We start from the raw sequence: 19,741 nt of genomic DNA on the forward strand, positions 1-19,741 counted from the left end.
ATGGAGCTAGTGCCGGGGCCGTGGTCATCAGCCACGGCAGAAGGGGCCGTACGCTCAGTGGCAAACCTGTACATCTACTCGTTAATGCAAATAGCTAATCAGCCAATCACGTGGCAGCAACTCTGCATAAAAGCATGCTGACATGGTCAAGAGGTTCAGTCATTCTTCAGACCAAACATCAGAATGGGGAAGAAATGTGATCCCAAGTAACTTGGAATGTGGAATGATTATTGGTGCCATGTGAGCTGGTTTGAGGATCTCAGAAACTGCTGATCTCCTGGGGTTTTCATGCACAACTGTCTCTAGAGATTACAGAGCAAGGTGCAAGAAATAAAAAACATCCAGTGAACGGCAAAAATTCCTTGTTAATGAGAGAGGTCAGAGGAGAATGGCCAGACTGGTTCAGACTGACAGGAAGCCGAGGGTAACTTAAATAACCAGAATGTTACAGTCTCTGATTGTACAACACATTGAACCTTGAAGTACATGGGCGACAGCAAGAGCAGACCACCGACATCCAGTTTATTAGGTGTAGGAGGTGCAGTGGCTGACTCCCTCACTCTGCAGACACAACATGAGAGATAGCAGTGAGGGAGGGAGGAGGTTGTGTGCTGCACAGGCTGGGCAAAAGGGGTGATCTAGCCCCAATAAATAGGAGATACGAGAGCCCTGGAGCTCCAAACGATCTGCTGGAGGAACTCAGCCTGCCGAGCGGCATCTGTGGAGGGAAAGGGTTAACAACACCTCCTCACTAGTAAGGGTGTCAAAGAATGGGGATGAGAGGGATAATAAATCAGTCTGAATGGAACGGCGGAGCCACTCGATGGGCTGAATGGCCTGTGTTTGTCCAATTCCTCTTTATAACCCATACTCTCTAATCCAGGCAGCATCCTGGTGAACCTCTTGTGGCCTTCCCAAGAGAGTGGCGCTGCACACACACCGCAAGGGGACAGGTTGGGGGGCGCTGTAAATTCCCACACAACGGGCAGAAGGGACGCCGAAGTCCCTAGTGGTGAAATATAAGCAGGTTTAACAAAAGGTTAAAGTTTAGAGGCGACACCGGAAAAAGGGCGTGAAAGAAAACGATTGGAGAGGGAGCGGAACTGTGGGGCGGGCAGGCGGAGCAGAGGCAGCAGTCGGCAGCGCAAGTGTGAGACAGACAGACGGAGAGGAACAAAAAGAGAGAGCAGTGACAACCATGGTAAGTCGGACTCGCTATGACGGGGATCCCTCAGCAGCAGATTGCCTGCTGACCTCCCCGGATCCGCACTCTCCCGCAGAGGTGCCTCGGATCCTCAAACCTGGAACCCCGGCTCCCCAGACGCCGGATTCGCAGCTCCGGCTCCCCAGACTCCGGATTCGCAGCTCCGGCTCCCCAGACTCCGGATTCGCAGCTTCGATGCCCAAAACTCTGGATCCGCAGCTCCGACCCCTAAAACTCCAGATCTCCGATAACCGCAACCCCGGATCCCACACCTACAGCTCACCAGATCCCTGAGCCCCGGACCCCGCAGCTGGGGTTGACCGTGAACTCCGAGACTCGGGTGCATCCCAAAGGTGTAACCCGTGTGTGTGGGGGTAGGGGTGGGGGGGGGGATTTCCACCAGGAATATGAATTGTTGATCCATTCTTCGATGTTTTGAGGTTTTGTCCGCACGCTATGCACTATTGTCTTACTGCGCAGACTTTGTTCAGAACTTATTTTTTGGATTCATGACGAGTAATATTGTGTGTGTGTGTTTGCGCGCTGTGTGTAGGCGTGTTTCTGTGTATGTGAGTGGGTATGAATGTTTCTGTGTGTTTGTGCGCGTAAATAACCATCTCCTCTCCCTTTGCGATGGAGAGCGAACTATCAAGTGTTGTTTTACCTGTCAGACCAGGTATGGAGGGTGAGTCACCTCTGCTTACGAAGGCAGGGCTGCAAGGCAGCGGCCAGCTCATCCGCAGGCCTGCGGGGTTTGTTAAGATCATCAGAATTCCTGTCGCCCGGCTGGTAGGAACCTGCAGTCGGTGCACCGCTGCTAGAGCTGGCTTGGTGGAGGTGAACATTTGCCTGCCACATTCAGGTTGCTAGGTTGCAAATTGTTTCTGGTGTGTGGGTCCGGGCAGAATCTGGCGGAATGTAGAGGGAAAAGCAGGAGCAGTGTAAACCAGGGCTTCCTGGCCAGCAGGGGCTAGGTGGCAGAAAGGCCAGCCACCCTCTCCGTTGTTGTCGCTGTAACGGCAGTGTTAAAGAGTGCTGAAAGACGAGCTTGAATCGTCACAGGTGCATCAAAACCTGATGTCAAATCCGTCGTCCTTCATCAAATCTAATCAGTCGGGATTGTGCTGAGGGGGAGCCCGCAGGAGTCGCTACACTTCCGGTGCCAGTGTGGCATTCCGGTTGATTAACCCCAATCCTGACATCCTTGGAATGTGGGGGAAACTGGAGCACCCGGGGGGGGGGGCAGGGGCGAGGCGTGTGATCACGGGGAGAATGAACAAACTCCTTACAGACAGCGGGGTAGGACTCGAACTCTGATCGGCGATCGCAGGCACTCTCACTTAAAACACTTGGATCAGCTGCTGTACGACTGTGCCACTGCCTGACTGGCGTGCAGTCGCTGACCTCCCGTCCACAAGGACCTGGTGCACACGACTGCTCCTACAGGGCAGAGCTGGCATCATATCAGCTGTCTGGTCTGGGCGCGGTGGGGAGGAGACACCCAGTGGCAATGTCTACAACGAGCGAAGGGGAACCTGAACTAACAGCAGAAAATGCGCAAAGGACCGGTGGGTACCTGACGCCCAGTGCACACTCAGTGTGGCGCAGGGACCTGTTTCCTTGTCTCTGTCGCTCGGCAGGTTTTTTAAAATGAATTTGTTGCTGGGAAAGTTCCAGGCTGCCGAGTTAGGACGAGTAGAAGCAGGCGAGGCTGATGGCTCGGTGTAAACGATGTAGACGAGAGGGCGGCCGTGGGTGGAGTCACTTCAGGGATGGAGCACGAAAACCCTGCAGCCCACGCCACCCAAGTAAGCCCATGTCTATCCCAGTTTTTATCCTCTCCACATTCCCATCAATTCCCCCCAGTTTCTACACCCACCAGCCCGCGTTCATAGAACGTAGAACGGTAGAGCACAGGAACACACTCTGGTCAGCGATGTTGTTCTGCACCAGTCCAAATGGCCAGCTACACTAATCCCTCCTGCCTACACATTGTCCATATCCTTGCATTTCTCACACATTCATGGGGCTATCTAAACTCTCTTAAATGTCCCTAATGTATCTGCCTCTACCACCACCCCAGGCAGGGCATTACAGGCACCCACCAATCTCTGTGTTTAAAATAAAACTTGCCCCTCGCATCTGCTGTGAAATTTCCCCCTCTCACCTTAAATGTATCGCTTTCGGATGTGGGAGGAACTGGGAGCACTCTGGGTGGGGTTGGTGATAGGAGAACGTGCAGAGGGTAGAGCCTGGGGCTGGGACTGAACCAGTGTCTCCAGATCTGTGAGGTGGTCCTCTGCATCACCGGGCAACCCGTTTGCCTTGACTCCACGTGCGGTGCTCGGATAAAAGTAACGGGGAGTTGAGATCTGAGGAGGGCAAAGCGTCTGTGGTCAGTGGAGTTTGTGAAATTGAGTCGGTGTTGAGGAAGGGGGAATGTGAAGGAGCGGATTACTATTGAAGTGGCTCAAGACTCTGTCTTTGCAAAGCCGAATTTTGCTTCTGCCTGTACGCTGCCATGGTTTGGAGGTTTGCGTGCCTCACTGACCCGGAGAGCTATGCTGGCTGGAGTCAGGGCTTTGTGCTTTGGCTGTTGGTAGGGTCACCCAAGCCAAACAGGTCAAGGGTAGAGGCCAGACTAAGAGTGGTCAACCGGTCCTCCAGGTTTGGGGGTTCAGCTCAGGGCCAACAACCCTGACTGGTAAAACAAAACGGTTACAGAAACAGCAATGAAGAATCCTTCTGCATCTGAGAGTGACGGTATTCCTGAGTCTCCACCTGGGACCTGCATGACTGACAGTAGTGAGAACTGAACAGAAGCTACTGACATGATGAGGGAAGCCCTGACCACCGCCAGAGATGGAGGAACTTCATGCCAATGATGGAATGGGCAGTAAGAAAACACTGTGCGAGGGGCATTGGTAGATGGGCAAAGACGTTGGTGTGGCTGAATTGGAATTCTACGTTCTGGGAGGACCATAGAGGACACTTCCCCTAGTTTAAGAATAGAGTGAAGAGCAATTTTGTCTGTCTGAGGTTTGAACATTTTGGAGTTCTCTGCTATATGGAGCAGCGAATACTGCCGATTCAGGCAAAGGTAGCGAGATACTTGTACCACAGGAGCAACGGCCAAGAAGGTGGTTCTACAATGCCTTCATGGGGAGCAAAAGGCATGATAAGGCACAGAAGAAGGGATGGTTGTCCACTGCAACCAAGGAAGACTCCAGTTTGTGATGACTACTTGTACCAGTGGACCGGGATTTTTACGGTCAAGTGAGTGGAACTGTCCTAGTGCTCTTTGATTGACTGTAAATTAACAAAATCAGCTCAGATACCCTAGTGCAGATAATGGACTACCTTCAGACAACGCTTTCAATAATTACATCCTCCAAATCTTCATTTTCATTTTAACATTCAAGATCATTGTTGATGTCTTCAAATTCTCCGTGTTGAAGTAGTGAAATCGTTTCATTTTCACTCCTGGCCGTTTCTGGCATCTCCTAGCCTGAATGCTTGAAACTGTAGTGAGCAAAACGGTTCTAACTTGTCTTGCTGCTTATTTCACGACAGGTATAAATGACAAAAATGACTACTTTTTGAACACAAATGACACTACTTTGAAACTGTTCACTCTAAGCATGGTGCAGTGTCTAACAACCACACAAGTGCACGTGACTGATGCTAGTTAGAAACTGTGGCAGAGAGCCCTAAATAAATGAAGGGGATCCTGTCTATTTTCTCAATTAGTTTTTGTTCTTTAAGAGTTGTCCATAATAAGCGGTTGCCCCGAGTAACTGATGAACCAATTAACTAAACTCCCTTGTATATCCTTTTGTAAATATAGGGCCCAAAACTGTTCATAGTACTCCCAACGTGGTACAAGAGAGAACAGGAAGTAGGCAGGAAAGTTGAGGCTAAGATCAGATCAGATTTATCTGAAGAATCTGGTTGACCCAGCCCTGCTGCAGCTGAGGCTGTATCTAGAAAATACTTTTCTCCCCCTTCTCCGTTTAAGATGGCTTTGTTCAGTCCCACTGCTGCCCAGGGTTTCTTTGGAATGGGGCAATTGAAAAGAGTTGCTAAGCACATGTGATTTTAATCTAGTCAGTACCAGGTCAGCACAGCAGCATCAGAGAGATCCACTTACAGGACTGTAAAGCGTTGTGTCATGCTCTTTGTTCAGAGGGTGGTGGAGCTGTGGAATTCATTGCCACAGACGGCTGTGGAGGCCAAGTCATTAAAGCAGAGGTTGAGTGGTTCTTGATTGGTCAGGGTGAAATGGCAGAGCAGATCCAATGGGCCGAATGGACATAAGTCTTGTGTTTTACTGATATTTCTTTCCTTGATAGTAGAAAGCACCGTATAAAATCCCTTTTGACAAGGTTCCACACGGTAGGCTTATTCAGAAAGTTGGAAGGCATGGGATCTGGGGAAGTTTAGCCAGGTGGATTCAGAATTGGCTTGCCTGCGGAAGGCAGAGTGTCGTGGTGGAGGGAGTACATTCCGATTGGAGGATTGTGACTAGTGGTGTCCCACAAGGATCTGTTCTAGGACCTCTACTTTTCGTGATTTTTATTAACGACCTGGATGTGGGGGTAGAAGGGTGGGTTGGCAAGTTTGCAGACGACACAAAGGTTGGTAGTGTTGTAGATAGTGTAGAGGATTGTCAAAGATTGCAGAGAGACATTGATAGGATGCAGGAGTGGGCTGAGAAGTGGCAGATGGAGTTCAACCCGGAGAAGTGTGAGGTGGTACACTTTGGAAGGACAAACTCCAAGGCAGAGTACAAAGTAAATGGCAGGATACTTGGTAGTGCGGAGGAGCAGAGGGATCTCGGGGTACATGTCCACAGATCCCTGAAAATTGCCTCACAGGTGGATAGGGTAGCTAAGAAAGCTTATGGGGTGTTAGCTTTCATAAGTCGAGGGATAGAGTTTAAGAGTTGCGATGTAATGATGCAGCTCTATAAAACTCTGGTTAGGCCACACTTGGAGTACTGTGTCCAGTTCTGGTCACCTCACTATAGGAAGGATGTGGAAGCATTGGAAAGGGTACAGAGGAGATTTACCAGGATGCTGCCTGGTTTAGAAAGTATGCATTATGATCAGAGATTAAGGGAGCTAGGGCTTTACTCTTTGGAGAGAAGGAGGATGAGAGGAGACATGATAGAGGTGTACAAGATAATAAGAGGAATAGATAGAGTGGATAGCCAGCGCCTCTTCCCCAGGGCACCACTGCTCAATACAAGAGGACATGGCTTTAAGGTAAGGGGTGGGAAGTTCAAGGGGGATATTAGAGGAAGGTTTTTTACTCAGAGAGTGGTTGGTGCGTGGAATGCACTGCCTGAGTCAGTGGTGGAGGCAGATACACTGGTGAAGTTTAAGAGACTACTAGACAGGTGTATGGAGGAATTTAAGATGGGGGCTTATATGGGAGGCAGGGTTTGAGGGTCGGCACAACATTGTGGGCCGAAGGGCCTGTACTGTGCTGTACTATTCTATGTTCTATGTTCTGTAATCCAGGCAGCATCCTGGCAAATCTCTGCACCCTCACTAAAGCTTCCCATCTTTTCTATAGTAAGGCAACCTGAACTGAACACACAATATTCCAGCATGGGGTAATCAAGGTTGTATAGATCTGCAACATTACCTCATGGATTTTCAACTTAGTCCTCTGACTAATGAAGGCCAACAATGGACAGAAACTTTGACGGATATATGGATGTGGACCCCATGATCTTCTGTTGCTCCACGCTGCCAAGAACCCTACCATTAGCCTTACCTACAAATTTGACCTTCCAAAGTGAATCTCTTCATGCTTTCCTGGGTTGAACTCCATCTGCCACTTCTCAGCCCAGCTTTGCCTCCTGTCAGAGTCCCATTGCAACCTACGACAACCTCCTACCCTATCCACAACTCCACCAACCTTCATGTCATCTGTAAACTTACCGACCCGCCCTTCCACTTCCTCATCCAAGCCATTTATAAAATTTGACAAGAGCAGGGGTCCCCTGTTGAACACCACTGGTCACCGGCCTCCAGGCAGAAAACATTCCATCTACTAACCACCCTGTGTCTTGTGCGCGCAAGCCTGTTCTATATCCACACAGCCAGGCCAGGTTTCCCTGGATCTGATGCCTCCTTACTTTCTGAATGTGAGTGACTGGCCTCTTTAATTCCCCATTCCATTCCCACTCTGATCTCTCTCCGTCTTCCTCCTCTTTCACTGCTACTGAGCAACACAACATCAGCGGAGGTGACAAGGTCTTTCTGTGACCTCTGCAATGAATTGAACCATTTGTGATAGCAGCTTTACTTGTCCCCCTCATTTCTAGCGCAGTCTCCTCCCTGTTCTGCTGGTATTTTGGATTTCGTTCACCACCCCCTATCTACGGCCCCACCAGGCCTTCCCACCTTCTCCGAGCCAGCTCTACAACCACTCCTGTCATTCAGGTCCGCTATCTCTCCAACCTTCCCCTGCGCCTCCCACCCTCCCGCCATGTGCTGGACCTGATTTCTTCCCAGTGTTTTTTTTTAATTTTCAAATTTTTAGCTTTTGCAGTTCTCTTTTAATTTGCATTGCAGACTTAACGTGGTCCATCCACACAGCTCACAAATTGCTCCTCCCAGTGCCACGTAGCTGACGCAGCCCCAGTGGGACAGAACAGTATTCATCCCTCTGTGTCCAGGGCACCTTAAATAAAGTTTTGAAAGATACTTTGGATTACAGCAATAAATTCCAGAAATCCTCCCACACACTCCCCTTTCATGAGTCAAACCCGAACGTTAAGCGCTTGCACAACCTTTTAAACCTCCTGATTTGTAGCAAATACTCTTTTAAAAATATTTGTTAAATACCTATTTTTTCTGAACACCTGGCCTTTCTCCAACACTGCATAGTTTTGAGCTGTGGCGCTACATATTTTGTGCACGTACAGACAGTGGCCACTTTATTCGATACCCCCTGTATCTAATAGAGTGGCCACTGAGTGTATGTTCATGGTCTTCTGTTGCTGTAGCCCATCCACTTCAAGGTTCAATGTGTTGTCTGTTCCGGCATGTTCTTCTGCACACCACTATTGTAATGTGTGGTATTTGAGTTATTGTCACCTTCCTGTCAGCTTGAACCAGTCTGGCCATTCTCCTCTGACCTCTCTCAATAACGAGGTTTTTTTTTTCCTCTCCCCTACAGAACTGCTGCTCACTAGATGTGCTTTTTTTTTGTTTTATGTACCATTCTCTGTAAACTCTAGAGATTGTTGTGTGTGAAAATCCCAGATCAACAATTTCTGAGATACTCAAACCACCCCATCTGGCACCAACAATCATTCCATAGTCAAAGTCACTTAGATCACATTTCTTCCCCGTTCTGTTGTTTGGTCTGAACAACAGCTGAACCTCTTGACCACGTCTGCGTGCTTTTAAGCACTGAATTGCTGCCACATGATTGGCTGATTAGATATCTGCATAAACAAAGAGATGCCACATTGGCGTAACGATTAACATGGCGCTGTTAGAGCTCGGGTCAGAGTTCGATTCGGGCAGCCTCTGTGAGGAGTTTGTACACTCTTCCCGTGTGTATGTGGGTTTCCTCTGGGCGCTCTGGTTTCCTCCCACAGTCCAAAAGTGTACTGGTTAGTAAGTTAATTCGTCATTGTAAATTGCACCGTGATTAGGCTAGGATTGAACTGGTGGGTTGCTCGCTGGCACGCTGGGTGTGGCAGGCCTACTCTGCACAATGTCCCTAAATAAAAATGGCTGCTGAGAAAGGCCAATCAGGTCAACTTCCTGTGGCAATTCATTCTATATCCCCCAGCACCCTCTGTGGGAAAGACACACTCCTCTTTAAAACTTTCCCCTATCACCATGAGACCTAGAGTCACACAGCATGGAAACAGACCTCTGACTCAACTTGTCCATGCCAACTCTGTTGCCCAGGAAGCGAGTCCCATCAACCCACATTTGGCCCATCCATATGATTATCTTGGTGGCTTTTAAAGGTTGTTAATGCACCTGCCTTGGCCACAATTTTTGGCAGCTTTTTCCAAATACACACAAGCCTTTGTTTGAAGAAATTGCCTCCCCCCATGTCCCTTAAATCTCTGGCCTCTGATCTTAAGCCTATAACCTCTTGTTTTCAGCACCCTCTCCCTGGGGAAAAAGTCTGTATGTTTTCATCCTGTCTGCCCCTCATGTCTTCCATAGCTCCAGGTCACCCTCAGGCTCCTGTGTTCTAGGAAATGAAGTCCTGTTCGATGTAACCTCTCCGTGTAATTCAAGCCCCCCTTGCCCAGGCTACTTCTGCTAAAGCAACACACACACACAATGCTGGAGGAACTCAGCATGTCAGGCAACATCTATGGAGATGAATAGATAGTCAAAGTTTTTCCTGTTGTCCACTCTCCTCTCCTATCAGATTCCTCCTTCTTCAGCCTTTGACCTTTCCCACCCACCTGGCTGCACCTATCACCTTCCAGCTAGCCTCCTTCCTCTCCCCCCACCTTTTTATTCTGGTGTCTTCCTCATTCCTTATTATTATTATCTTTATGAGAAAAGTGGATGAGCTTAGAGCGTGGATCAGTACTTGGAGCTATGATGTGGCCATTACAGAAACTTGGATGGTGCAGGGGCAGGAATGGCTACTTCAAGTGCCAGGCTTTAGATGTTTCAGAAAGGACAGGGAGGGAGGCAAAAGAGGTGGGGACTTGACACTGCTGATCAGGGATATTGTCACGGCTGCAGAAAAGGAGGAAGACATGGAGCGGTTGTCTACGGAGTCTCTGTGGGTGGAAGTTAGGAATAGGAAGGGGTCAATAACTCTACTGGGTGTTTTTTATAGACCACCCAATAGTAACGGACATCAAGGAGCAGATAGGGAGACAGATTATGCAAAGGTGTAATAATAACAGGTTTATTGTGGTGGGAGATTTTAATTTCCCAAAGATTGATTGGCATCTCCCTAGAGTGAAGGGTTTAGATAGGGTGGAGTTTGTTAGGTGTGTTCAGGAAGGTTTCCTGACACAATAAGTAGCTAAGCCTACGAGAGGAGAGGCTGTACTTGCTCTGGTATTGGGAAATGAACGTGGTCAGGTGTCAGGTCTCTCAGTGGGAGAGCATTTTGGGGATAGTGATCACTATTCTATCTCCTTTACCATAGCATTGGAGTGGGATAGGAACAGACAAGTTAGTGAAACGTTTAATTGGAGTAAGGGGAAATATGAGGCTATCAGGCAGGAACTTGGAAGCATAAATTGGAAACAGATGTTCTCAGGGAAACATACGGAAGAAATGTGGCAAATGTTCAGGGGATATATGCGTGGGGTTCCGCGTATATATGTTCCAATGAGACAGGGAAAGGATGATAGGGTACAGGAACTGTGGTGTACAAAGGTTGTTGTAAATCTAGTCAAGAAGAAAAGAAGAGCTTATGAAATATTCAAAAATCTAGGTACTGATAGAGATCAAGAAGATAATAAGGCTAGCAGGAAGGAGCTTAAGAATGAAATTAGGAGAGCCAGAAGGGTCCATGATAAGGCCTTGGTGGACAGGATTAACGAAAACCCCAAGGCATTCTTCAAGTATGTGAAGAGCAAGAGGATAAGATGTGAGAGAATAGGACCTATCAAATGTGACAGTGGAAAAGTGTGTATAGAACTGGAGCTGATGGCAGAGGTACTTAATGAATACTTTGCTTCAGTATTCACTATGGAAAAGGATCTTGACGATTGTAGGGATGACTTGCAGTGGACTGAAAAGCTTGAACATGTAAGTATTAAGGAAGAGGATGTGCTGGAGTTTTTGGAAAGCATCAAGTTGGATAAGTCACCGGGAGGAGACGGGATGTACCCCGGGCTACTGTGGGAAGCGAGGGAGGAGATTGCTGAGCCTCTGGCAATGATCTTTGCATCATCAATGGGAACGGGAGAGGTTCTGGAGGATTGGAGGGTTGCGGATGTTATTCCATTATTCAAGAAAGGGAGTAGAGATAGCCCAGAAAATTATAGACCAGTGAGTCTTACCTCAGTGGTTGGTAAGTTGATGGGGAAGATCCTGAGAGGTAGGATTTATGAACATTTGTAGAGGCATAATATGATTAGGAATAGTCAGCATGGCTTTGTCAAAGGTAGGTCGTGCCTTACAAGCCTGATTGAATTTTTTGAGGATGTGACTAAACACATTGATAAAGGTAGAGTTGTAGATGTAGTGTATATGCATTTCAGCAAGGCATTTGATAAGGTACCCCATGCAAGGCTTATTGAGAAATTAAGGAGGCATGGGATCCAAGGGGACATTTCTTTGTGGATCCAGAACTGGCTTGCCCACAGAAGGCAAAGAGTGGTTGTAGACGGGTCATGTTCTGCATGGAGGTCAGTGAACAGTGGTGTGCCTCAAGGATCTGTTCTGGGACCCCTACTCATTGTGATTTTTATAAATGACCTGGATGAGAAAGTCGAGGGATGGATTAGTAAATTTGCTGATGGCACAGAGGTTGGGGGTGTTGTGGATAGTGTGAAGGGCTTTCAGAGGTTACAGCAGGACATTGATAAGATGCAAAACTGGGCTGAGAAGTGGCAGATGGAGTTCAACCCAGATAAGTGTGAGGTGGTTCATTTTGGTAGGTCAAATATGATGGCAGAAAATAGCATTAATATTAAGACTCTTGGCAGTGTGGAGGATCAGAGGGATCTTGGGGTCCGAGTCCATAAGACGCTCAAAGCTGCGACGCAGGTTAACACTGTAGTTAAGAAGGCATACGGTGTATTGGCCTTCATCAATTGTGGAATTGAATTTAGGAGCCGAGAGGTAATGTTGCAACTATATAGGACCCTTGTCAGACACCGCTTGGAGTACCGTGCTCAGTTCTGGTCACCTCACTACAGGAAGGATGTGGAAACCATAGAAAGAGTGCAGAGGAGATTTACAAGGATGTTGCCTGGATTGGGGAGCATGCCTTATGAGAATAGATTGAGTGAACTCGGCCTTTTCTCCTTGGAGCAACGGTGGATAAGAGGTGACCAGGTAGAGGTGTACAAGATAATGAGAGGGATTGATCATGTGGATAGTCAGAGGCTTTTAATCAGGCCTGAAATGGCTAGCACGAGAGGGCATAGTTTTAAGGTTCTTGGAAGTAGGTACATAGGAGATGTCAGGGGTAAGTTTTTTACACACAGAGAGAGGTGAGTGCGTGGAATGGGCTGCCGGCAGCGGTGGTGGAGGTGGAAACGATAGGGTCTTTTAAGAGACTCCTAGATAGGTACATGGAGCTTAGAAAAATAGAGGGCTATGGGTAAGCGTAGGTATTTCTAAGATAAGGACATGCTTGGCATGGCTTTGTGGGCCGAAGGGCTTGTACTGTGGTGTAAGTTTTCTATGTTTCTCTGTTTCCTTCTCAGTCCTGATGCAGGGTCTCAGCCGGCAACATTGACAGTTTACTCTTTTCTGTAGATGCTGCCTGGCCTGCTGAGTCCCTCCAGTGCTCTGGATTTCCAGCATCTGCAGATTATCTTGTATTTAACATCTGGTAAATATTTTCTGCACTCTTTCTGGTATAACATCTTTCATACAACAGGGCGACAAAAACTCTACATGGTACTCAAAGTGCAAGCTCACCGGCATTATATGTAACTTTCCAACTCATTCATAGTATAGATTTTAATTTACTGATAGAATTTCTACTCCGTCCCTGGCTAACGAAGATCAGCATGCCAAATGCCTTCTTTACCAGCTTATTTACCTGGCATAGCACTTTCAGTGAACTATGTACCTGAAATCCCGGGTCTCTTTGTTCCACAAATCCCCCCAGGCCCTACCATTACCAGTCCATGGTTTCCTCTCTCAAACGGCAAAGCCTCTCATTTACCTGGATTGAAACCCATTTGCCAGCCCTGCACCCGTACACCTTGCTGACTAAGCTTACCCAGTAACACTGAACAACAAATTTTTTCAAAAGTTTTGCTGCCTTTCCTCAGAATTTTTTCTTTGTTTGTGACACACCGCTTGAAGCTGAATGCAAATATAGTTTCAGGTTACTTGTATCACGTAGGAATCTGGATAAGCAAGAAATTAACTTTTATTGAATATAATGTGTTTAATTGCATAACGGTGCTGATGCCTTGCAATAGTTCAACGAAGCTAAAAGCGTTTTGTTGATGATCTTTGATTGTAATTGGTGTCTGAGGCTTCTCGCTTAAGTGTCCAACAATAATCAGCCAGCGCTGATGGATCCAGTTGCCCTGATGGTCTTTCTCCATGACCATATAGAAACATAGAAAACCTACAGCACAATACAGCCCCTTCGGCCCACAAAGCTGTGCTGAACATGTCCTTACCTTAGAACTACCTACGCTTTACCCATAGCCCTCTATTTTTCTAAGCTCCATGTAGCCATCCAGGAGTCTCTTAAAAGACCCTATCGTTTCCGCCTCCACCACAGCCGCTGGCAGCCCATTCCACACACTCACCACTCTCTGCGTAAAAAACTTACCCCTGACATCTCCTCTGTACCTACTTCCAAGCACCTTAAAACTGTGCCCTCTCGTGCTAGCCATTTTAGCTCTGGGAAAGAGCCTCTGACTATCCACATGATCAATCCCTCTCATTATCTTGTACACCTCTACAGGTCACCTCTCATCCTCCATCGCTCCAAGGAGGAAAGGCCGAGTTCACTCAACCTATTCTCATAAGGCATGCTACCCAATCCAGGAAACATCCTTGTAAATCTCCTCTGCACCCTCTCTATGGTTTCCACGTCCTTCCTGTAGTGAGGTGACCAGACCTGAGCACAGTACTCCAAGTGGGGTCTGACCAGGGTCCTATATAGTTGCAACATTACCTCTTAGCTCTTAAACAATGTACTGGAGAAACCTTTCACCCCGCTCGTCACTGACAATGCCAAGATTTGCAGGGAAGAAGTGTAAATGGGAATGAAGAAAATTAGTCTTCAGTGACATGTTGCCCTTTATGGTTTCAGCTTATATTGTGGGCAATATTTTAATTGACTTGAATTATGAACTGAAGTAACAAATATAGGCAATTTTTTTTAAAATGGTGTGTGATAGGAAAATTTCATGGTGATTTTCATGATCAGAAGCCCAAAATCCATAAGATACACCCAAGAATATTGAGGAAGCAAAATCTTTGTTGTCCACTGAAATTGTTCATCAGCATCTGCACAATCAGAAACCGTGACCTATTTCAGAATCAGCCATAAACTTGCTCACTGTGCCTTGTACGTTCACATCCAAATTGCTTATAGAAATTATAAACAACAAAAGTCCCAGCACTGACCCTTGTGACACATAACTAGACTCCGGCCTCCAGTCTAAGAAGCCCCTCATGACCATCACACCCTGGTTCTTACCACTGAGCCAATTAGGAATTTGATCTGCTATCTCCCCGTGGATCCCATTGTAATCTAACCTTCCAGACTAGTCTTGCTGAAGTCTATACAGAAAACATTTACTGCCCCACCTTCACTATAGTTAGCTCTTGGAAAAATACCAGAAAATTTGCCAGAAGTGACATCCAATGGATAAGGCCGTGCTGACTGTGCTGAATCAGACCTTGTTTCTCCAAACGTTGGTAAATCCTGTCCCTCAGAATCCCCTTCAGCAATTTACCCACCACCAATGTCAGACTTACTAGTTTCATGGCTTGTTCTTGCTATCCTTTTTAAATAATAGACCACATTACATGCAAGAGAAAATCTGCAGATGCTGGAAACCCAAGCAACACACACAAAATGCTGGAGGAACTCAGCAGGCCAGGCAGCATCTATGGGAAAAAGTGCAGTCGACATTTCAGGCCGAAACACTTCGGCAGGACTGGAGTAAAAACAAAACCGAGGAGTAAATTTAAAAGGTGGGGGAGGGGAGAGAGAATCACAAGGCGATAGGGGAAACCAGGAGGATGAAGTAAGAGTACATTAGCCACTCTCCAGTCCTCCAGAACCTAACCTGTGACCAGAGGTGAAGCAGAAATCTCTGCAAGGACCTCCACAATGTCTTCTTCAGCTTGCCATCACAATGTACCAGATCATTGTTGGCGCATGGCCAAGTGGTTAAGGTGTTGGTCTAGTGATCTGAAGGTCACTAGTTCGAGCCTCAGCTGAAGCAGTGTGTTGTGTCCTTGAGCAAGGCACTTAACCACACACTGCTCTGCGATGACACCGGTGCCAAGCTGTATTGGCCCTAGTGCCCTCCCCTTGGACAACATCAGTGGCATGGAGAGGGGAGACTTGCAGCATGAGCAACTGCCGGTCTTCCATACAATCTTGCCCAGGCAAGGTTGTTTGTGGGGAAATGATCGTCTGCTGAGTGGGAAGCTGGGAATTGGCGTGGCACAGTCCTGCAGATGGTATCACTGCTGCTTCACTGCTCCAGGGGCCCGGATTTAATCCTGACCTTGAATTCTGTCTATATAGTCCATGGATTGTCTCCATATTGCTGTGAGGCTTTCCTGCAGGTGCGTCAGTTTCCTCCCACGTCCCAAAGACGTGCGAGCTGATAGGCTAATTGGCCACTTTAGGTTGCCCCTGGTGTGTAGGCGAGCGTAAGAATTTAGTAGAAGTGTGGGAATGGTAAACTGTGGGGTAAGATTTGTGTAAAGATGGGAGGTTGATGATTGGTCCAGACTCGATGGGTCAAAGGCGTGTTCCCCCACCATAAGTCCCTATGACTCTAAAATTCTCAATACTGAGTTGTGATGGTCAAATCAATATTCCTCCTTACTGCAAGTAGATTCACTCTTTTTTGGAATTGGACGTAGTCAAAGACATTTACAAGTTGTGTGTATGTGTGATGTATATGTGTATATTTAAGGGTGTGTTTGTGCATGAAATATGTATACATGTGTGTGTGTTTCATTCAAACTTCAAAGTGCAATCTTCTTTTAAATGCAAGATGAATTTTGTCTTGGCAGCAATCTGGAATCGGTATTCACCAACGGGTCATTGAAGAGTTTGAAACGATGAAGATTCGGAAGGCAGGACTTGTCAGGAGGAAGTTGCTGCGTCTGAACTTGAGCAAGGATGAGAAATGCCTGGTTGTGGATGAGGACTATGTGACACAGCAGCAAACCTACAGGGATGGGTACCAGCAGTTACTGAGTCACTTAAAACCTGACACTTGCTGCATTTTAATTTTTGATCTCTGTTATGACACCAAGGATTATCTCTCCAAGGATGATCTGGTCCTAATACTGTGGTACGTTCTTCACTGTCTGCTCATCTTGGATCTGTAGAAGTTTTGGAGCTTAAGGCAGCTTAGATTTTGAGAGAGTGATGTTCAGGCGTGGCCTCACTGAACAGGAGAAAGAGGGCAAATGTCAAAACATTCTGCTCAAGCAGGTGGCTATCTTGTCATCTCACTGAGAAACACATGATGTCTGCCCATGAATTAACCCTGTGAGTAACGTAATTGTGTCCCAAGTGTTGATGGTTAAGTTCTTCTCCCTGCATTGCGATTCCAAATTCATCAAGTGCCTACTATATTGAAATAGTCTAGGATGGAAAGGCACAAAAAAAAAATGGACACCAGGGTGTCTGGAGATGACTAAATCTCTCGATGTGAGAAATCGGAATTGCAGGTAGTTATAGGTACGTTAGTCAGCATCTGTGGGTAGGGGATCCAAATCCTGTTGCCCTAAAACAAGTGGAGGAGATCCAGGGCCACCTCTTGCACAACCTTGGGTCTGAGGCCCGGTGGTCATGGGTAGAAGCAGAGAACACAAATGTGGTACAGGGCATCGGAGGCAGAGCAATCCATTTGCCTGTGTGTTTCCCGTATCATAGAAACATAGAAAACCTACAGCACAGTACAGGCCCTTTGGCCCACAAGGCTGTGCCGAACATGTCCTTACCTTAGAAATTACCTAGGGTTACCCATAGCCTTCTATTTTTCTGAGCTCCTTGTACCTGTCCAGGAGTCTCTTAAAAGACCCTATCATTTCCACCTCCACCACCATCGCCGGCAGCCCATTCCACGCACTCACCACTCTCTGTGTAAAAGAACTTACTCCTGACATCTCCTCTGTACCAACTTGCAAGCACCTTAAACCTGTGTCCTCTCGTGCACAGTTCTAAATATCTGAATATCCTGCTAAATCATTTTTTTCTGGGGCACCTCAGGGCGACTCATGTCGCAGCAGTGGATATGATTAAATATTCTCATTTCAGCCTGATACAGCTAAAAAGCACAACTGCTTCCAAGGTCAGTGCAATCAACAAAGATGTCTTAATGCATTTAAGCAAACTATCGCTGCTTAAAACTGATGGAAACAATGCTTGCGGATGGACTCCTCGCTGGGTTCTGCGTAGGAAACATGGGTGCAGGTCAGGGATACAAGTGCGTTTAAGGAAACGGGGTTTGAAACTCCCAATACTGACTATCTTCGCTGGCAAACGTGCAGTCTCTGGTGAATAAAACCAATGATCTCAGAGCCAGGGTGCTGAATCAGAGGGACATTAGGGCCGCGTGTATCCTTTGTATCATGGACTCCTGGTTAACCCCTTCCGTACCGGATGCAGCGATTCGGAGCGACGGGTTTACTGTACACCGTCAGGATAGATCTATAGAGTCTCTCAGAAGCAGAGGTGGAGGAGTATGCCTCATGATCAACTCTTCTTGGTGCACAAATATATCAGTGCTGTCCCAGTTCTGCCCACCAGCCCTGGAATATCTAGCAGTTACGTGCCATCCATTTTACCTACCACGGAAGATTTCCAGGATCATTTTAGTAGCAGTATACATTCCACCTCAGGCCAATGTCAAGCAGGCTTTAGATGAGCAATGGGATCAACATGCACAAAACAGCACACCCTAAGGCCTTTGCCATCGTTTTGGGAGATTTTAACAAGGCCAGTCTGAAAATATCACTAATCAATTGCCATCAACAGATCACTTGCAATACCAGAGGAAACAACACACTGGACCATTGCTACACCACCATCAAGAATCCCTACCATGCTATTCCACGCCCTCACTCCGGGAAGTCAGATCACCTGGCTGTACTTCTACTCTCTGAGTATAGGCAGAGACTGAAGACTGCAGTACTAGTAGTGAGGATCAAGAAGGTATGGACAAGGAAAGCACAAGAGCACCTACAGGACTGCTTTGAATCCGTGGACTGGACTGTATTCAGGGATTCATCTTCAAACCTGGATGAGTTTGCTGCAGTTGTTACCGACTTCATTAAAACCTGTGTGGATGAGTGTGTGCCCACAGAAACTTACTGTACATTCCCAAACCAAAAGCCGTGGATGAACCAGGAGGTACGTCATCTGCTGAAGGCTAGATCTGTGGCATTCAGGGCTGGCGACCCAGGCCTGTACCAGAAAACCAGGTATGATTTACGGAGGGCTACTTCAAGGGTAGAGACAGTTTCAAATGAGGTTTGAGGAGACATCGGATGTACAACTCTGGCAGGGTTTGCAAGACATTACTTCCTACAAAGCGAAACCCAATAGTATGAATGGCAGTGATGCTTCACTACCAGATGAACTCAACGTCTTTATGCCCATAATATAACTCCAGCTGTGAAGGTCCCTGCTGCACCTGATGACCCTGTGATCTCAGTCTCAGAGGCCGATGTTAGGTTGTCTTTAAAGAGAGTGAACCCTTGCAAGGTGGAAAGTCCCGATGGAGTACCTGGTAAGACTCTGAAAACCTGTGCCAACCAACTGGCGGGAGTATTCAAGGACATTTTCGAACTCTCACTGCGACGGGCAGAAGTTCGCACTTGCTTCAAAAAAGCAACAGTTATACCAGTGACACACACAAAATGCTGGTGAACGCAGCAGGCCAGGCAGCATCTATAGGAAGAGGTACAGTCAACATTTTGGGCCGAGACCCTTCATCAGGACTAACTGAAAGAAGAGATAGTAAGAGATTTGAAAGTGGGAGGGGGAGATCTGAAATGATAGGAGAAGACAGGAGGGGGAGGGATGGAGCTAAGAGCTGGACAGGTGATTGGCAAAAGGGATACGAGGCTAGAAAAGGGAGAGGATCATGGGACAGGAGGCCTAGGGAGAAAGAAAGGGCGAGGGGAGCCCAGAGGAAGATATAGTGAGAAAGATAGAGGGAGAAAAAAAGAGAGAGAAAGAAAGGGGAAAAATAATAAATAAATAAATAAATACGGGATGGGGTACGAGGGGGAGGTGGGGCATTAACGGAAGTTAGAGAAGTCAATGTTCATGCCATCAGGTTGGAGGCTACCCAGATGGAATATAAGGTGTTGTTCCTCCAACCTGAGTGTGGCTTCATCTTTACAGTAGAGGAGACCATGGATAGACATGTCAGAATGGGAATAGGATGTGGAATTAAAATGTGTGGCCACTGGGAGATCCTGCTTTCTCTGGCGGACAGAGCATAGGTGTTCAGTGAAACGATCTCCCAGTCCGCGTCGGGTCTCGCCAATATATAAAAGGCCACATCGGGAGCACCGGACGCAGTATATCACCCCAGCCAACTCACAGGTGAAGTGTCACCTCACCTGGAAGGACTGTCTGTGGCCCTGAATGGTAGTGAGGAAGGAAGTG

The 19,741-nt window shown here is 47.2% G+C and overlaps 1 protein-coding gene across 1 annotated transcript in view; it reads left to right on the forward strand.

Annotated features, from left to right (window-relative positions):
* Positions 1-1,086: 1,086 nt before the first annotated feature.
* Positions 1,087-19,741, forward strand: part of LOC134350176 (cofilin-2-like) — a 41,266-nt gene continuing 22,611 nt past the window's right edge. The window contains exons 1-2 of the mRNA XM_063055147.1: positions 1,087-1,201; positions 16,126-16,409. Coding sequence (XP_062911217.1) covers positions 1,199-1,201; positions 16,126-16,409 — 287 coding nt within the window. The 5' untranslated portion in view covers positions 1,087-1,198. The remainder of the gene's footprint in view (positions 1,202-16,125; positions 16,410-19,741) is intronic.

The sequence above is a fragment of the Mobula hypostoma genome, chromosome 8 (genome assembly GCF_963921235.1).
Source record: "Mobula hypostoma chromosome 8, sMobHyp1.1, whole genome shotgun sequence".
NCBI classification, from domain to species: Eukaryota; Metazoa; Chordata; class Chondrichthyes; order Myliobatiformes; family Myliobatidae; genus Mobula; species Mobula hypostoma.